Here is a 17,751-nt window from a genome sequence, read left to right on the forward strand (position 1 = left end):
TAAATGTAACCATCTATCTTTGTTTCTTGATGATTAAGTTTTTATTTTAATGGAAGAAGTTTACTTTATTATTGTTTTTTTTTTCCTTGAGATCAAGGGTTCATCCATAATTCTTGTACAGTACGTAGGCTACAAACAGACAAATAGAAAGAGTTTACTTTGAAATACAGTGGAGTGCATCTGCTTTACTTAAGCCGACGTTTTTGAATAAAATTTAATACCTAAAACACTCTTTGGCGCGTATATGAGGTTGTCTTGGCTGTCGTTAAACCATGAAAGTGTAAACATCATTACAAGAAACCTTCTCTGTCTCTACCTAAGAGTAGGTTTACAACCATGATTTTACAAAGAGGCCGACTAGACTAGCCTTGCAGTGGAGGAGGAGTAAAATTTTTTTTTTTTTTGTAAAAGGAGTTCTTACTTAAGTCTCGTCCACTGTCAAAAACATGTCGAGATTCATAACAAACATCAAAATCTTATACATCTCGGGATCTTTTAACCATGGATGAGAGTTAGTAAGGCGATTTTCCTCACTATTATGATAAGGAAAGGATTTCTCTTTTAAAAATGGCCCGAGGAGACCGAGATGATTAATTAGTTGTTTCTCGGAGTTGTTCAATGAACGAGAGGAGATACCATCACCAAGATCTTCAATTGATTTGTTAACCCAAAAACAAAAAAAAAAAAAATTCTCATCATCTTAGATATCATTCATAAATAAGACAAGAAGAGATATATCTAGATCGAATGCAAGTTGCAACTCACCTCTCATATTCCTTCCCCTTTTTGCATGTTATTATGAGATGCACTTTTTAGGCCCACTCATGTATAATGTTGGGTTTTTATTTATTTATTTATTTTTAAAGCTTGATCATGATGGTGTCACGCAACATATGATGTCTACTTGATACATTTTAAATTGGAGATTAAATACACCGGGGTGTGTGCCATCTAGAAAATGACTTAGTTAAAAATCGAAAAAAAAAAAAAAAAAAAATCAAATTATCACAATTCTAAAAAAAAATGCTAAACTAACTTGCTACAATACCGCACTAACCAAGGATGTGCATAGAACCATATATGCTTTTCCTAGAGATATAAGTGAAAAACAACTTCGGCTCTGTGCACATAATGTCAATAGTGTGATGTTGAAGTCAGTGTAACACCAATTTTTTTTTTTTACTTTTAAAGATTTGGGCTCCACAAATCACATGAAACTGTGTGTATTGCATGACATCCCTAATTTACAAAATTACTCTTGCTAGTTACAAAACTACCCTTGCATGCTTGACGTGACAGGCACTGAAGAGTCTGTCAGCAAAAAGCCACTCGTGTAACATGGCTCATAGTATAATTATGCATGTGTTATTAAGGTAAGGACTCCTTGAAATTGTGAGTTATTTTTTTGGATGTGTGCGAAACTATGACTTCTTTAGTATTTGTTAAAAGAATTTTAAAAGAAAAAATATATATTTTAAATATAATTAAATTATTTTTAAATACATTAATTGATTTATCTAAAGCATATTTTCATAATTTTTAATAAAATATTAATTTAATATGAATTGAATCCATTACCTGGTGAGGGATAATTGCGAGTACTCTCAACTCTAATGAATCAAATACAAATTAATTAAAGACTAATGATAATCTAACTCCCTTTTTTGTATGCTCCTTAAACTAATAGTTCATAAGATCATAAATCTTTTTACTTGTGTATTCAAAGCAAAGGATCTACGATTCTATGAAGGGGAGCATACAAAAAGGGAGTCAAATCATCATGACTCTTAATTTAATTTATAAATATTTAAAATAAATGATGATATTTACTTTTTATTTGTTGTAAAAATATTAAGAATAGTCTGTAACTCAGTTATTTTCAAAATCCAATCGATTCAAGTTGACTTGTTTAAGTATCAAGTTGTGTCAATGAGTTTTAAAATAGAGTCATGCTGGAGCAACATTGAAATTGACATCGTGGGGGACATTTCTGACGTGGATGTGTGTCAAAACCATCGATGTTTTTCATCGAGTTACAAGTGAGAAGCCTCTATGGTTTTAACATACATCCACGTTAGAAATGTCCCCCACAATTTCAATGTTACTTTAGCATATTCCTTTAAAATATTGTCTTTAAAAAATTATATATATCTAAACTAGGAAGTTGAGTCGAGTGATCATTGATCCAGTTGAGTTCTTGAGTTCAACTCAATCAAGTTAGGTTGAGTTCTCGAGTTCTACTCTATTTGCACCCACTTTCATCCTCAGTGCACTCACTTTCTTCTATGCATCTCACCTCTAAATGTGCTTTTAGGTGGGTGCAGTGAGCACAAATGATGAGTGCATATAACTAGATGCCCTAACCCTATTTTAGGAAAGACTTAAGATTTATAAGTAAATTCTCAAATAATTACAAAAGTTTCCAGTATTTCAAAAATATTGTTAATGTTAACAAAATTACCATGTAATGTTGACAATTTGATAACATTTTGTCAACATTATGTGGTAGTTGTGTCAACACAGGCAATATTTTCGACATTTTTGAAAACTTTGATAATTATTTGGGAATTCACCCAAGATTTATCTCATAAATTTTTATTTGAAAGTCTAGGATTATGCATCGAAAATGGATGCAAATTTATTTTTCTTGAAAATTGCAAATCTCAGGTGCATGTTTGGACATTTTCCTTGAAAATTCTTTTTTTTTTTATCCATATCAATTTTTACCTTGGATGAGAATATGTTTTCTCACCCCCACCTCCTATGGAAATGATTTTTCTCCCTTCTAATGATACTTTCTTAATTAAGATCAAACATCAAAATTCAATTTTCAAAGAAATATTCTTAATCTCTCCATTTCCCCCAAAGCAACTCCCTGCAATCATTTACTTTCGTAATTATCAATAATAAAAGAGTAAATTACCCTCTTTAATTATTACTCTATAATTAAATGTGGACATGATTATGCCTTCTTTTTTTTTTTTTACTTTATAAAAGATTATGTTTTTAGAAATTGTTAGAAAAAGAAAAATAATAATAAACAGAAGTGTTAAAGTGAGAAAAAAGATTAAGATTTAGAATGTACTTTAGACAAGAATATGATTTGAGGTTCTCGACAAAATCATATCCAGAGTACCATATGATGCCCCCTGCTTTAATGGTCTTTTGTAGGTAGCAAGGATCCAAGACATGAAAATTAGGGCTGTCGATGGATCGGGTTTGCATGGATGGGAGTCGATCAGAGTCCGATCCAATTAGAACAGGATCAGACCCATAAATGAAACAATTTTTGGGTTTTTTCAATGGATCTCAATATTATGATCCCAATCCAATCTGATAACATTGGATAGGATCCGGATTGGATCAAATCAAATCCAATTTAACACACAAAAATATAAATAAGCCTCTTATATGCATGGTTTCAAAACTCGTCAAAAGATCGAGAGGTATTGCTCGAGTCATCTTGGCATCTAGCATGGACGAGATGAACAGACAAGTCAAATTTTTGGACGAGATATAAAACTCCATGTTCATTTTTCATTTTTTTGAACGAGAAGTCTTAAACGTATCGGAAAACTCGTCTGAGACGACTTGGTTATCTGGCATGGACGAGAGAGACACGGAACTGAATTTTAAAACCAGGCTTATATGTAAACAAATGGGATTGTATCTTTATCAAAATCCAAATACTTGATCCAATCCTAAGTTATCAAATCAGAATGAAGAGGATTTTAGGTATAATTCAATCCTTCAACAACCCTAGTGATGGTAGAAGTATCAATTACCCTTCAATAATTATTCCATAAGTAATCACTCCATTTTTCTACTTATAAAACACCTATCTTCCAAATCAAAGCTTACACAAGACATAGATAGCCATGCTTTATTTTAAACCATTAGAGAAACTCCAACGCATTACCTTTCTCTCTACCAATCAGCTCCCAACTGTTGATATGGGTAATGGAGTCAAAAAATTTCAACTCCAACGCAAGACTCATCTCTCACTATTTTTTGGGTCTAGACATTTTCGATAAAAAAAAAAAAAGGTACTCCCACATGGTAATCCATCCTTTTTGGAGGGGAAAAAATTCAGGCAGTTATGTTTTAAAAAAAATGTTAAATTCAGAAAATTTTAACTCTAAATTGAAGTAAACAATTTAAGGGTAACAAGATTGGAGTGCATATCACATGGATAACCATAATTACTTCCCACAATATCTAAAAGACAAATTTATGGATATGGGTAAAGAGTTCTGTGTTGGAGATGCTCTTACAACCCTATTTATTTATTTATTAATTATTTTAGAGGGGTACCCATTTCTTCCCCCGCCCCTCAGATTTCAGAGTTTCAAAAACATTTCTAATAGAAAGAGACATGTGGTGCCTTTTCAACCATATTGGGTTGTGTTATGTTATTTCATGAATTGGTGTGTTGCAAATAAAAAATTAGTGTGCCAATAGAAGTTCTCATAATTAAAAGCATAATTAGGAATGTAAATTTTACAAAAGCACTTATAGAATATCATATTTATTGAAATATTTAGAAAAAGTAAAGAAACAAAGGAGGATTATTAGATTGAGAAACATTACATTATAAACATGATTGACATTTAATATGTACTTTGAACAGAATATGATTTCAGGTTGTAATAAAAATCATAATGAGAGTACCATATGATGCATATATCCAGCTTTAATAGCATGGCCTTTTATGGCATCATAGGAATACAAGACATGTCGATTGAAGCCGCATTTGCTAGGCTTGGCATGCGCCACGCTCCAATAATTTCTTTCGAGAGCTTATATTACCACATCAACTTGTTTAGCTTGAATCCATGGTTGAGGTTTTCCATCGAACATACGATTAAGAAAAGAGGGGAAAAAAATTCCTATAGATACATTTTTCTTGAGAATCCTTAGCATCTGATGGAGAGGGCTAGTGTTTTTCTTCATAAAACTATGTATGATGTTTGGGGTGTAAATTGTTCAATTTTATTTTTAATAATGGCACCACCCTCTTTTCATCTCTCCCCCTCCCCCCCCCCCCCCCCCCCCCCCCCCACCACAAAAAAAAAAAAAACCTCCCCCCAAAAAAAAAAAAAAAAAAAAGTTCTTTGATTTCTAACCCTACTTAAAGAAAAAAAGAAAAAAACCAATTCCATCAGATTGAGGAAAAAATTGAAGGTTCTGCAATTAGATTATCGTTGTAATCGTATAACTGCATCCTTCCTCCTCTTTTTTTTTAAAGTCCCTCCAATTGTCATGCTATTAAAAACATGTTGGCATGGAAATATCTTTATTAATCAATGTGTGAAGTGAATTGGGCCAATTGGAGGTAGGACAAATGATCTTTATTTAATCCATAAATATAAATACACGTTATTATTCAATCCAAGATTTTGGTGTTGCCAGATATAAAACCTTGTTTTTAATGTGATCAATAACTCAAGTGAAAGCAAGTTTTGAAACAAGACGTACGGTTAGGGATGGAGTCAGCACTTTTCCCATATGGGGGCAATTAAATGTGGAAAAAAAATTGTAGGACAAAAAGGAGTGGATTTTTTTATGAGGACGATAGTGACAAATCTTTTTATTCGCCACTATCAACTGTCGCAATAGCTCATAATTCTTTATAAACTTTGAAAGTTATTGTGGGGGCAATTGTCCCCATTGTAAATCCACCCCGACGGATGGTCTCAACACACTGACTTCACAAATATATTACCTATAACTTGTTGCAACAAATAAGTTGCTTACACCTTCAAAATTTTGGTGTTTCCATCATGTAGATATGACAAAAAATTCACATCACATCCAAAATCAGTCATTTACAAGAAGAGATACAAAGTCGACAATTAAATCATCTAGATAAACCTATTTTTAATGAGCCTAGTAACTCAAATGAATGTGAGTTTTTAGTCAAAATCCATTATATTAACTCCTCAGAATCTTGGGTTTGCTTCCCAGGTCATGCCTTCGAAACTTTATATGCAAGGGCAGATTTAGAGTAAGGGCTGTGGGAACATTTTCCCCACAAGAGTTTTCAAATTCTATGGATTAATGTGTTATTGTGACAGGTTTTAACGACAGATAAAGCAATCAGTCACTATTGCCCCCACAAAAAAAAATTTCCACTCTCATTTGCCCCCACAACTATTTTTTTCATTCTTAATTGTTCCCACAAATTTTTTTCTACTCTTGGTTGCCTTCACATGAGCAAAATCCTCACTCCGCCTTGTTTATATGCCCTTCCATTAAAAGGTGATTGTTTAATGTTGTACACGTGCCGCGTAGGATGGCACATGCGACCCGCTAAAGAAAAAAAAAACAAAAAACTCTGCATGATCTACCAACTAAGTTAGCTGATATTTTCCGAGATTATAGTTCAACTCATTTTTATACTATCAGACATAATAAATATGAATTAGGATGGGCATTTCATATAGAAAAAATTTTGTTTCCAACAAAGGGCTGTGATGGGAAGATATACTCCTAGTGATTCCTGAAAACTGATTTCTGGGAAACCTACACTTCTACCCTCCTTAGCTTTTTCCGTTCTTCTTCCAATTAAAAGCCTCGTTATGATGAAGATCTCACTGTTTTAATGATCTCGACAAGCTCAAAACCATTGGTCAGGCTTGCTAATATAAGACATGCCTGACACTATAATTCTCCCTTTTTAAAAGGTTTTTTTGAGATCCATTCCACCTGTTGTGACACATTAATACATAATATATTATAAAATAAAATCCCCCCAGTTTGAATAATGACATCAGACATGTGAAGGTACATGACGTGTGAAGTTTTCGATGATGATTTATGTAGTATTATATATTAACTTACATCCCAACTTCTAAATCAAAATGTTATTAATTTCCCCACTTCAAATTCAAAGTTATATCCTATGAAATTACTTAAAGCGATCCACCGGATTTCTTTCTAAATAGTTTCTATCTCTAAGTTTTGGATGGTATCTTAATAGTCCATTTAGTAAGTTTTACTTTTCTTAATACTCCCTAAAACTCATATCTCATGTGAAAATACTTTTGAAATATCCAAACTATCATTTTCTTTTCTTCTTCACATAATTAGGTTTATCAACGTCAAATATAATTATTTCCGATGATTTTTTATCGTGAATGAGAAACGAAGAATGATATATTCTTAATTTTGAACATTTAGATGTATTTTTTTAAATTTATCTCGACTATTTATTTAAAAAATGAATAACAAAGTTGAGATTCTACTTCTTTTTTTTTTTTATTAATTATACCGTAGCTTTTGATTAGAATGTCTATTTCGCAACTATGATACATGGATTTTGGGTATTTGAGGATTTTTACCAATATTGAGATCGAAGAAAATGAAAAAAATAAATAAATAAAAAATCAGCATTTTTATTGTCTAATTCACCACTTATTATTATCTAGTTCAACATTTTTATTGTTGAGCTCATCACTTTTTATTATCGAGTTTGACTTTTTTTTATATGAAAATATTGTCAAACCTGAAAGTAATTAAACATGACTTAAAAGCGTCAAGTTCAACAATAATATAACTTATATCCTTGAGTTCAATAATATTAATATTTTGAATTCGATGACAATTATGACTAACTAGACGCTTTTATTACATATTTAATTATTGTCAAGTTTGGCAACATTAGCTCGGCAATATTTTCATAAAAAGTTGCCGAACTTGATAATAAAAATGTTGAAGTAGATAATAAAAAATGGTGAACTCGATACTAAGTGATGAGTTCGACAATAAATATATTGAACTAGATGATAATAATTAGTGAACCTGACACTACAAATGTGATCCAAGATTTTTGTTTTTATTTTCATTTTATCATTTTTTCACTTCGATTTGTGTAAATCTCCTTAGAATATCCAAAATGCATATATCATGGTTACAAATCGACGTAACAATTAAAAAAATTTAGAATCTCAACTTCACTTTTCATTTTTTTTAATAAATCATCAAAATAAATATAAAAAAAAAAATCTAAATATTCAAAATTAAGAGTATATTATTCTCCATTAGTTGTTCACGATAAAAACATTATAAAAAATGATTGCAATCCCTGTTGGAAAACCTAACTATATGAAGAAGATCATGGACTATTAAGAAAAGAAAATTTTAACTTAAGGATTATTATAAAGAATAAAAAAAAAAAAACACCCTCCCACAAGGTCTTTAAGTAATCTTCCCAAAGTTCTATATAGTCGGGCAAATTGTATTTTAATGGAGTTTTTAAGTTGACTTTAGAAGTCAAAAAAAAAAAAAAAAAACTCATTCAAATAATGGAGAAAGCCTACCAAGAATTGGTGAGTGCCATTTTGTTGACAGGGCATATTATTGATGCATAGTGACCACGCAATCCTGTTGGAGGATTGCTTGGAATATTTTTGCAATAGTCCCTCCATCTTAATTTTACTCACAATCCTTGTACTCTTTATTAATTAAATTCAAATCCAAACACTGACATTTTCAATTGAAATAGCAAAACACTTGTCTTACTAACATAATAAGATTTTAATCCTTACTAAGGGTCTTTTTACTCATATGGATAATCACATCACCAGTCCAATACTACTACAACCCTCTCTAAATTACATCGAAAGTCTCAGGTCAAAAAAATAAAATTCAAGAAATAATTTTTTTTGAGCTTGATGTAAGTTTTTGAAAATTACCGAACTTCTAAATAACTTCCAAACTTAATATTGGAATACAATGGTGTAAAATAATTATTTTGAGGATTTATTTTTCTAAAGTTCATATACTTTTGTCCTCAACAATATTGAAACATCTAATCATGTTTTTGGATGCCACAAGGTGAGTTCAAGGTTAAACGAAAACAATAAAATATTTTAGAGAAGCATTTTTCCTACTAACTTAGTAAGATTTGAAATTTTATTAAGGATCATTAAGCTCAAATGGATTACCCAAGTGACAATCCAAAACTAAGGTTTTTGATCCTGAAAAAAAAAATTTATGAAAAAAAAATTATATTTTTTTGAATGAAAATTATTTTCTCGAAAAATTCAGATAAAAATAATAATAATGAATGAAAATTTTTTTTCTAATTAACCTGCAAAAATTAAAGGAGGTGTTTCAACTTTTTACTATGAGCGATATTTTAAGAGAGGGGCTATTGACACTTCAATTTTTACTTATTACATCCCAATTACTTAAATTAATTATCACACCCCAATTAAAGATCAAAATGCACTTTTCAAATATTACTAAGGTTTGTCTCAAATTACAATCTCATCATAATAAAATATTATAGCAGTCATTCAAACAATTTTAGTAACTTTTTAGAATTAAAAAAGATTCATATAAAATCTTAAACTTATAACAAAATAATCTAAAAATAAATAAATAAGAGTTTCTATTAACACCCCAACTTTTACTTATTCTCAATCATTCACCTATTTTCTTTATTTATAACAAAGGCTTGCCTCTAATTACAATCTTAATATAATAAAATACTATACCACTCATTCAAACAATTTCAGTATTTTTTTACAACTAAAAAAAAGATTCATATAAAATCTTAAACCTAAAACAAAAGTATCTAAGAAAAAAAAATGAGAGTTTCTATTGGCCCTCCAACTTTTACTTATTCTCAATCATTCACCTATTTTCTTTATTACTAGGATTTGTCTCAAATTAAAATATCAACATAATAAAATATTATAGCATTCATTTAAATAATTTTAGTAATATTTTACTATTAAAAAAAGGTTCATATAAAATCCTAAATCCAAAACAAAAAGAAAGAAAAAAAAATGTAACTTTCTATTAGCACCTCAACTTTTGCTTATTCTCAACCATTCCATTGTTTTCTTTATTTTAATTGGGGTGTAATAAGCAAAAGTTAGGGTGTTAATAACACTTTTCTTAAAATGTCTCTCATAGAAAAAAGTAGAAACACCTCCTTTTATTTTTGCAGGTTAATTAGAAAAATATTTTTCATTTATTATTATTATTTTTTTCATTTTTTTAATCTAAATTTTCAAGGAAATCATTTTCATTCAAAAAAACATAATTTGTTTTACATAAATTACTTTTTTGGCATAATCGAAAATCTTGGTATTGGATTTGCCAATTTGGTAATTCATTTGACTTCAACAAGCCTTAGTAAGATTTCAAATTTTACTAAGTTAGTAGGAAAAGTGCTTCTCTAAAATACTTTATTGTGTCCCAGTAACTTTGAACTTACCTTGTGGCATCCAAAAAACATGATCGGATGCTTCAATATTGTAGTGGACAAAAATATATGAACTTTGAAAATACAAATTCTAAAAAAATAGTTATTTTTCACCGTTATATTTTAATTTTAAGTTTGGGAGTAATTTGAAAGTTCAGTAGCCATCAATTTTAAAAAACTTGGATCAAGCTCAAAAAAAAAAAAAATTATTTCTTGAATTTTATTTTTTTGACCTGAGTTTTCAATGAAACTTAGAGGGCTGTGGTAGTGTTTGACTGGTGATGTGATTATCTGTGTGAGTAAAATGACCCTTAGTAAGGATTAAAATCTTATCACATTAGTAAGACAAGTGTTTTGCTATTTAATGAAAAACAACTGTATTTGAATTTCTATTTAATTAATAAAAAATATAAGAATCATAAAACAAATTAAGATGGGGGACTGCCATAAAAAAAATTTCAAGCAATCTTCCAACAATAGGATTGCGCGGTCAATATGTGTCAACAATATGCCCGTCAACAAAGTCGCACTCAGAATTGGTGCGAACAGTATAGTCCATCACTTAAATTAAATGTCTCCCACTTTCATAGTAATTACAAACATATACCTATCGCATGTGCCCACTCAACTACACCCATTGCCACGAACTGACTTAATGTATACAGCAATGTAATTATCCACTTAAATGAAGGGTACAACAGTAAACTCGTTAACTTCCTTGCCATATATGTTAACTATGAGAGTTCCATTAGACTTCTATTTCGTTTCTAGAAACCTTTCGTCCCAACGACCTCTCTCTCTCTCTCTCTCTGTGTCTCTCTCTATTTGATTTGATTTTGAATAATTTACAGTTACTTTCAAGAGATTTCATCTTTTAAACAGCAAAAATTTCAGCTTTTGATGAAGAAGAGAGGTAAACTGTAGGCAGTGCTTGAGGATCTCTGATTTAGAGTCGAAACAGGCAAGTATTATCCGATCTAGTTCGAACTTTTTACGAGAATTCGATAATTAAGTTTTCAAATGTGATTTTTAATCTTCTATATACGTAGGATTCCTTTCGATTTTTAGCTTTATTTTTATGATTAAATTTGAAGAAAAAAGACATTACAGCTATGGATTTGATAGATAGGAAAAGATTTGTGATCTTCGATTGAAGAGAGATCTTAAATTCTTAATAGTTAATTTAGTAATTCTTTTACGGGAGTGAATCAAAACCTTTTATCTTTTGGAATAATTTAATTGATTATTTTTCTTTTTTAATAAAATTTGTTTCCATATTTGTATTTCGTAATTGTTATTCCTTTAATTACACAAATTTCTATTTATGGACATTTAATGCTTATTAGTTATTCCTAGGGAATCGTAAGATAATGTAAAAACTGCACTGATCTCTAGGAAACCATATTTTCCTTTGCATTTCAGTAAGATGTTCGATGTTGATAAAATACGTGAGCTTCTATTGCCACACCAACTTTTACTGAGAGCACACCAAAAGTGTGTTATTCTTACATATGAATTGGTGTGCTCTTAATAAAAAGTTAGAGTGGCGATAGAATCTCTCCAAAATAATTATATTGGTCCACACTTAAAATAATCACAATTGATATTGGCGCACTTGAACATGTCTGAAATAAAATAATTATAGTGAAATTATGTGGTACAGTCCATATATTGGATGTGATATACCAAAATTCAAAGACACAATGTATTTGTTTGAAAAAAAAAAACTTACATAAAAGAAAAATAATTAAATAAATATAAATTATATTTTCATAAATTTTTCTTCTTAAAATAGAGAGATTCTATTGTCACTTTTGCTAAGAGCTCCTCAATTCATAGTAATCACCAAAGAATTGGAATAGATATTGGGGTGTTCTTAGTAAAAGTTGATGTTGCAATAGAAACTCTCAAATAATATCTTCCATCTTTCTAATAATTTTAATATTTCAAGAGAAATATTTTATTTACTAGCTTAGTAATATTTCAAATCTTAGTAAGGGTCATTCAACTCAAAGTGATTACTAAATTTACAACCCAACACTATAGCTCTCTAGATCTCATGGAAAATTTAGATAAAATAAAGTAATTTTTTTTGGACTTTGGTCCAAGATTTTGAAAATGAGCGGTTATTAAACTCTCACATAACACTCAATTTTAATGATGAAAAATAATCTTTTTTAAAGTTGTTGTTTCTTAAAGAAAAATTCACAGAATTGTCTGTACATCCATGTGGCACAGGATCGGATCATGTTTGTGGGATGTTTTTGGAATCTTATTAAGTTAGCAAGGCTATAACCCTACTCTATTTTTAGTTATCTGACATTTTCACAATCTTCTAACTGTCCACGTGTCATTAGGAAATGACGTCTCATTGATCTGCTTTGGGACTTTTTTTTTTTTTGGACTCCCATTTGATGCTGTTTGACTAACTGTCACCACGACCACTAGATTTGACAGAGAAGAATGTCGGTTGTCCAACTGTTGATAGGCCACATACCCAAAATCTTCATCATGAACGGCTCACAAGATTTCACAACATCCAAAAGGTTGACTTAAGAAAGATGAAAAAAGTCAAACATTTCTTTTGCCCTGGATCCCATCAATCATGCAGGTTCCAGACCATCTAAATGTCTGTATTACACCATCACCTGTTGGATGATTTTACTTTTTAACTAATTGATTCTAATTGTCGTGTGAAAAAAGATCCTTTGACCGATCAAGATTGATAAATTACGAAGATTATATAATTCGACAAAATTACTTACATCTATTGGGGGTGAGAGGGGGTGGGTAGTGAAAATTCTTTATGAATGAGAATTGTGAAAATACAATACAATTTTTAGGATTTCTTAACTTGGAATATATGTGACATCTTAAGGCAAAACATGTTTTCTTTTAAATATGAAAATTCCCTCAGAAGTTGACTCTAGCATACACATATTTAACGTTTGTCACTAAGAACTCCATCGTTCGTCACTATTGTCTAATGTTAATTACAACTCTATCATCCTCTCACATGTATGCATGACACTATTGTTTAATGTTAATTACAACTCTAGCATCCCCTCCAATGTATGCATGATAGACTTCAAAAATTGGAAATAAGCAAACAAAAGCTATCATAATAAAAAATTGATTATATAAGAAATTTAGAATTAACATAACCTTATAGTGTCCATAATTCCTTAATCTAATTTTTTTCTATTATTATTTTTTCCATGTTAGAATACAGTATTAGTGTATGATATCTGTGCTCTCTGCCCAATTCTATCTCAAGCAGGCTTACCATCCAAGACCCAGATTGCATAACGCCTACAAATCATCAAGCATGAAGAAAACACTCATACATCTCTGTCTTCTCTTCCTTCTAATCTTATCCATACTGGTAGAAACAACATTAGGTGAGGCAAGAGCCGAAACAGTTGAAATCAAGTGTGGAAACCAACTAGAGCAAAATTCCACTATCTTCGTCCCCAACTTCGTTGCTACGATGGAAAACATCAGTGATCAGATGCGAACCGTTGGTTCTGGACAGGCCATTGTTGGTTCTGGACCCAACAGAAACTATGGCTTTGCCCAATGTTATGGAGACCTCTCATTGCTTGACTGTGTACTATGCTATGCCGAGGCACGTACTGTCCTCCCCCAATGCTTCCCATTTAATGGAGGTCGAATCTTCCTTGACGGTTGCTTCATGCGCGCGGAGAATTATAGCTTTTTTCAAGAATTTACGGGACCTGACGATAAGGCCTTATGTGGGAATGCAACCCGAAAGAGTCCAAGGTTTCAGGAATCGGCAAGGCGAGCTTTGTTGGATGTTGTTGCGGCGGCACCAGGCAACAGAGGCTATGCACGAGCCAAAGTGCTGGTGTCGGGGTCGGCAAATGAGTCGGCTTATGTGTTGGCAGATTGTTGGAAAATTTTGAATGCTAGCTCTTGTAAAGCGTGCTTGGAGAATGCATCAGCCTCAGTTATGGGATGCTTGCCATGGTCGGAAGGACGAGCTTTGAACACGGGGTGCTTCATGAGGTATTCAGATCAAAATTTCCTGAATGAAGAGCAGTGCAGTAGACGTACAAAATGTAATGTAATGCAACTCAATTACCACATCACACATTGTTTAGTGACTTCCAACCCATTATGATTCGTTATCAAATGTTTTGGATATCCACAACTTTACTTCATATGGCTGATTATGGATTTGCAATAATGGGTTTCAGCGAGCATAATAGTGATGATCATCGCAATTGTGAGTTCCGTGGCTGTTGTGGTGGTTGGGACAGCTATTGGAGTCTATATTTGGAAGAATAGAAAAATACAAAAGAAAAGAAGAGGTATATAGCTTCCAGTAAATAAACCCTTACTTCTAAGCTATAGATTTCTAAGCTTTAAAGTTACGGGTTATGTGATGTTTGAATACTTAAAAATGGCATTATTATTCCCCTGATGTGAGAAAAAGAAGAAAAGAAAAGGCCATTGTCCAAGAGTTTTCAAGCTTTCAGTAATGGATAGTTTTAATGAAAATGGGGAACATAATTATATGTAAAACATGGATGACAATCTCTAAAATATTTTTTCATTATTTTCTGCTTTGCAAGGTTCAAGTGATTCAAAGAAAATGGCGAAGACCCTTTTTAACAGTAATCTGCACTTCAAGTACTCAACACTTGAAAAGGCTACTGCATCTTTTGACGATGCCAAGAAGCTTGGGCAAGGAGGATTCGGGACAGTTTATAAGGTAACTTAGTTCTAACATGTGAAAGTCAGAATTTTTTGTGTTTCACCTTAAGTTTCCAAAACTTATAACATTCAAAATTTGGGTCTCTCTTTTATTATCATATATTAGTGTCATCTGAGTTGAATTCCTAACCTTTCAACATAGGGAGTTTTGGTGGACGGAAGGGAGGTTGCGGTGAAGAGGCTATTCTCTAACAACAGACATAGAGCTGCAGATTTCTACAATGAAATTAACATGATAAGCAGTGTAGAGCACAAGAATCTTGTTAGGTTGCTTGGTTGCAGCTGTTCGGGTCCAGAAAGCCTTCTGGTCTATGAGTTCCTCCCAAATAAGAGTCTCGATCGCTTCCTCTTCGGTAATTTTTATAATTTCACTTGTTTCCTCCAACTTCAACTAGTCTACAAGGACGATTATCGTTTCCCATCTCTGAGTCTACTTATTATGCTAGATTCTTAAGTAAATAAAAAATATTATTAATGTTTCTTGCATGGAAGGACTAATGAGACTTTTCAATTTTTTATCATAATTACAATAGATCCAAACAAAAGAAGAGTACTGAACTGGGAGAAGAGATTTGAGATAATTATTGGCACAACAGAAGGTTTGGTCTACCTGCACGAGAACTCAAAGATCAGAATCATTCATAGAGATATAAAATCTAGTAACATCCTATTGGATTCAAAGTTTCGAGCTAAAATTTCTGATTTTGGGTTGGCAAGGTCTTTCCAAGATGATAAAAGCCACATCAGCACTGTAATTGCAGGAACACTGTAAGTATGTATACCTTTAGAATAGTCGTAAAGTGAACTTCCGTGGTTAGAATGATTTGATCTCTATAACTACTCCTAACTTTAACATCCTTGTGATTCATCTTCCATAGACAGCCTCATGCAACTATGCAACCTCTTAGGGGGATGATAAATTACTTTCTCCACAAACATTTGTTCTATGTGCACACACACGCACGTATAACATATTTATGCCCCTAGACAAGAACTGCCCACGACTAATCTATCTACATGAAGGTGTTTAGCTCTGATGTGTGTATATAATGGACTATGTTGATGATGACTATATGGTTTTTTATTTATTTAATTTACAGTGGATATATGGCTCCCGAATATCTAGCCCACGGTCAGCTAACAGAAAAGGCAGATGTGTACAGCTTTGGGGTACTTTTGATAGAGATTGTAGCCGGGAGGCAGAACAACAGGAACAAAACCTCTAATTACTCGGACAGTCTCTTAACAGATGTAAATTCTACACTTATATTTCATCGACATCATTTACAATGCCCTGCACCAAAGTTCTTCTCACACTTGTAACATCATTTGTATTTGTTATACGTAACCAAACCATCTCAATCAACTTCTTTTATTATATTCCTATTGGGCTTATGTTTAGTTTTTTTCGGTGTGCTTAGTTTTGATTGTCTTTCCATTCATCCCATAATGCTCTAATTTAACGTAAAAAATGGGTGAGACAGGCTTGGAGGCATTTCGAAGTGGGGACAGTGGAGGAACTTTTCGACCCAAGTTTAATGTTGTGTAACTATCATAACAACAACATTAAGGAGGAGATTTTGAGGGTGGTGCACGTGGGACTTCTATGTGCACAAGAGGTCCCATCGCTACGACCATCAATGTCGAAGGCCTTGCATCTGCTTTTAAATAAGGATGAACAACTCCCCGTTCCCACTAATCCACCTTTTATCGACGAGAAGACCATGGAACTCAATGACAAGTGTGAAGACTCACACCAACCGCTCAATGCCTCTTCTTCTCCGTCAATTGCCACGGCCTCTTACAGCTCGTTCTATCCCAGGTGATCTCAGATGGGTAGATTTGGAAATTAACCAATATACCAATAAAAATAACCCCCATGCGAGTCTTACTGGTTGAAAGAGCTGTAGTAGCCCCGCGATGATTGGCATCTGTATTATATATGGGCTATCATACGATCTTTTGGTTATTCAGATATATCAAGGTAGAAAGGCCGGTCCTTTGGATATTTTTTTTTCGAGCATATAGGATTAAAGGTGCATATCAGTGTAAAAATAAATGTAAAATTCAATGTTCATGATTTTTCTGAGTGTGTGTGTGTGTGTGTGTTTTCACATCCACCATTAATGCATGCAGTTACTGATAGACAGAAGAATCATGGTATCCATATCTGTGTACTAGCTAAAGCGTTACGTATGTTTGGGGGAGATCATATTCACACTGGTACTGTAGTAGGTAAACTGGAAGGGGAAACAGACATCACCTTGGACTTTGTTGATTTACTACATCATGATTTTATTGAAAAAGACAGAAGTCACAGTATTTATTTCTTGCAAGATTAGAGTCTCAAATGTATCGAAGCCTTGGGTATTGGATTTCATATTCAAATGAATCTTGTAATCGTAAGAATGTGTAAGAATGTGTGTGTGTGTGTGTGTGTGTGTGTTTATGTGTGCATATAGCTTTCCCACTTAGGTTTACATGATTTTGCCAACTATTACATGTTGTAATGGTGGTCAACTTATCGAGAACAAGCAGAAATTGAGTAAAAAAGCCCGAAAATTATTTGAGGTGTAATAAACCCTCTAGAAATTGTTTGAAGTTCGAAGCTTTCCAATTCTTACAATTCTTTCAGAAGTATTGGCTCTATAAATGAAGTTTAGGAGCACTAAAGCTCCATATGAACCCACTGGTGGTTGGTTGATTAAATAACTACTTGGTCTGGTTGTGTTCGTCGGGTTGACCCGACCCATTACTATATCTGTTGGCCAGTTGCTATGTCAGCATCAACG

At 32.4% G+C, this 17,751-nt stretch overlaps 1 protein-coding gene across 1 annotated transcript; it reads left to right on the forward strand.

The window, feature by feature from the left end:
- The first annotated feature begins 10,992 nt into the window (after positions 1-10,992).
- Positions 10,993-17,520, forward strand: CRK2 (cysteine-rich RLK (RECEPTOR-like protein kinase) 2). Its single transcript, XM_086442153.1, has 8 exons — positions 10,993-11,180; positions 13,500-14,301; positions 14,440-14,553; positions 14,818-14,957; positions 15,102-15,312; positions 15,493-15,727; positions 16,060-16,210; positions 16,444-17,520. The coding sequence occupies exons 2-8, from the start codon at positions 13,548-13,550 to the stop codon at positions 16,783-16,785; spliced, it is 1,947 nt and encodes a 648-aa protein (XP_086298279.1). The 5' UTR covers positions 10,993-11,180; positions 13,500-13,547; the 3' UTR covers positions 16,786-17,520.
- Positions 17,521-17,751: the final 231 nt, after the last annotated feature.

Source organism: Akebia trifoliata, chromosome 5 (genome assembly GCF_017979445.1).
Source record: "Akebia trifoliata isolate Shusen 1 chromosome 5, ASM1797944v1, whole genome shotgun sequence".
NCBI classification, from domain to species: Eukaryota; Viridiplantae; Streptophyta; class Magnoliopsida; order Ranunculales; family Lardizabalaceae; genus Akebia; species Akebia trifoliata.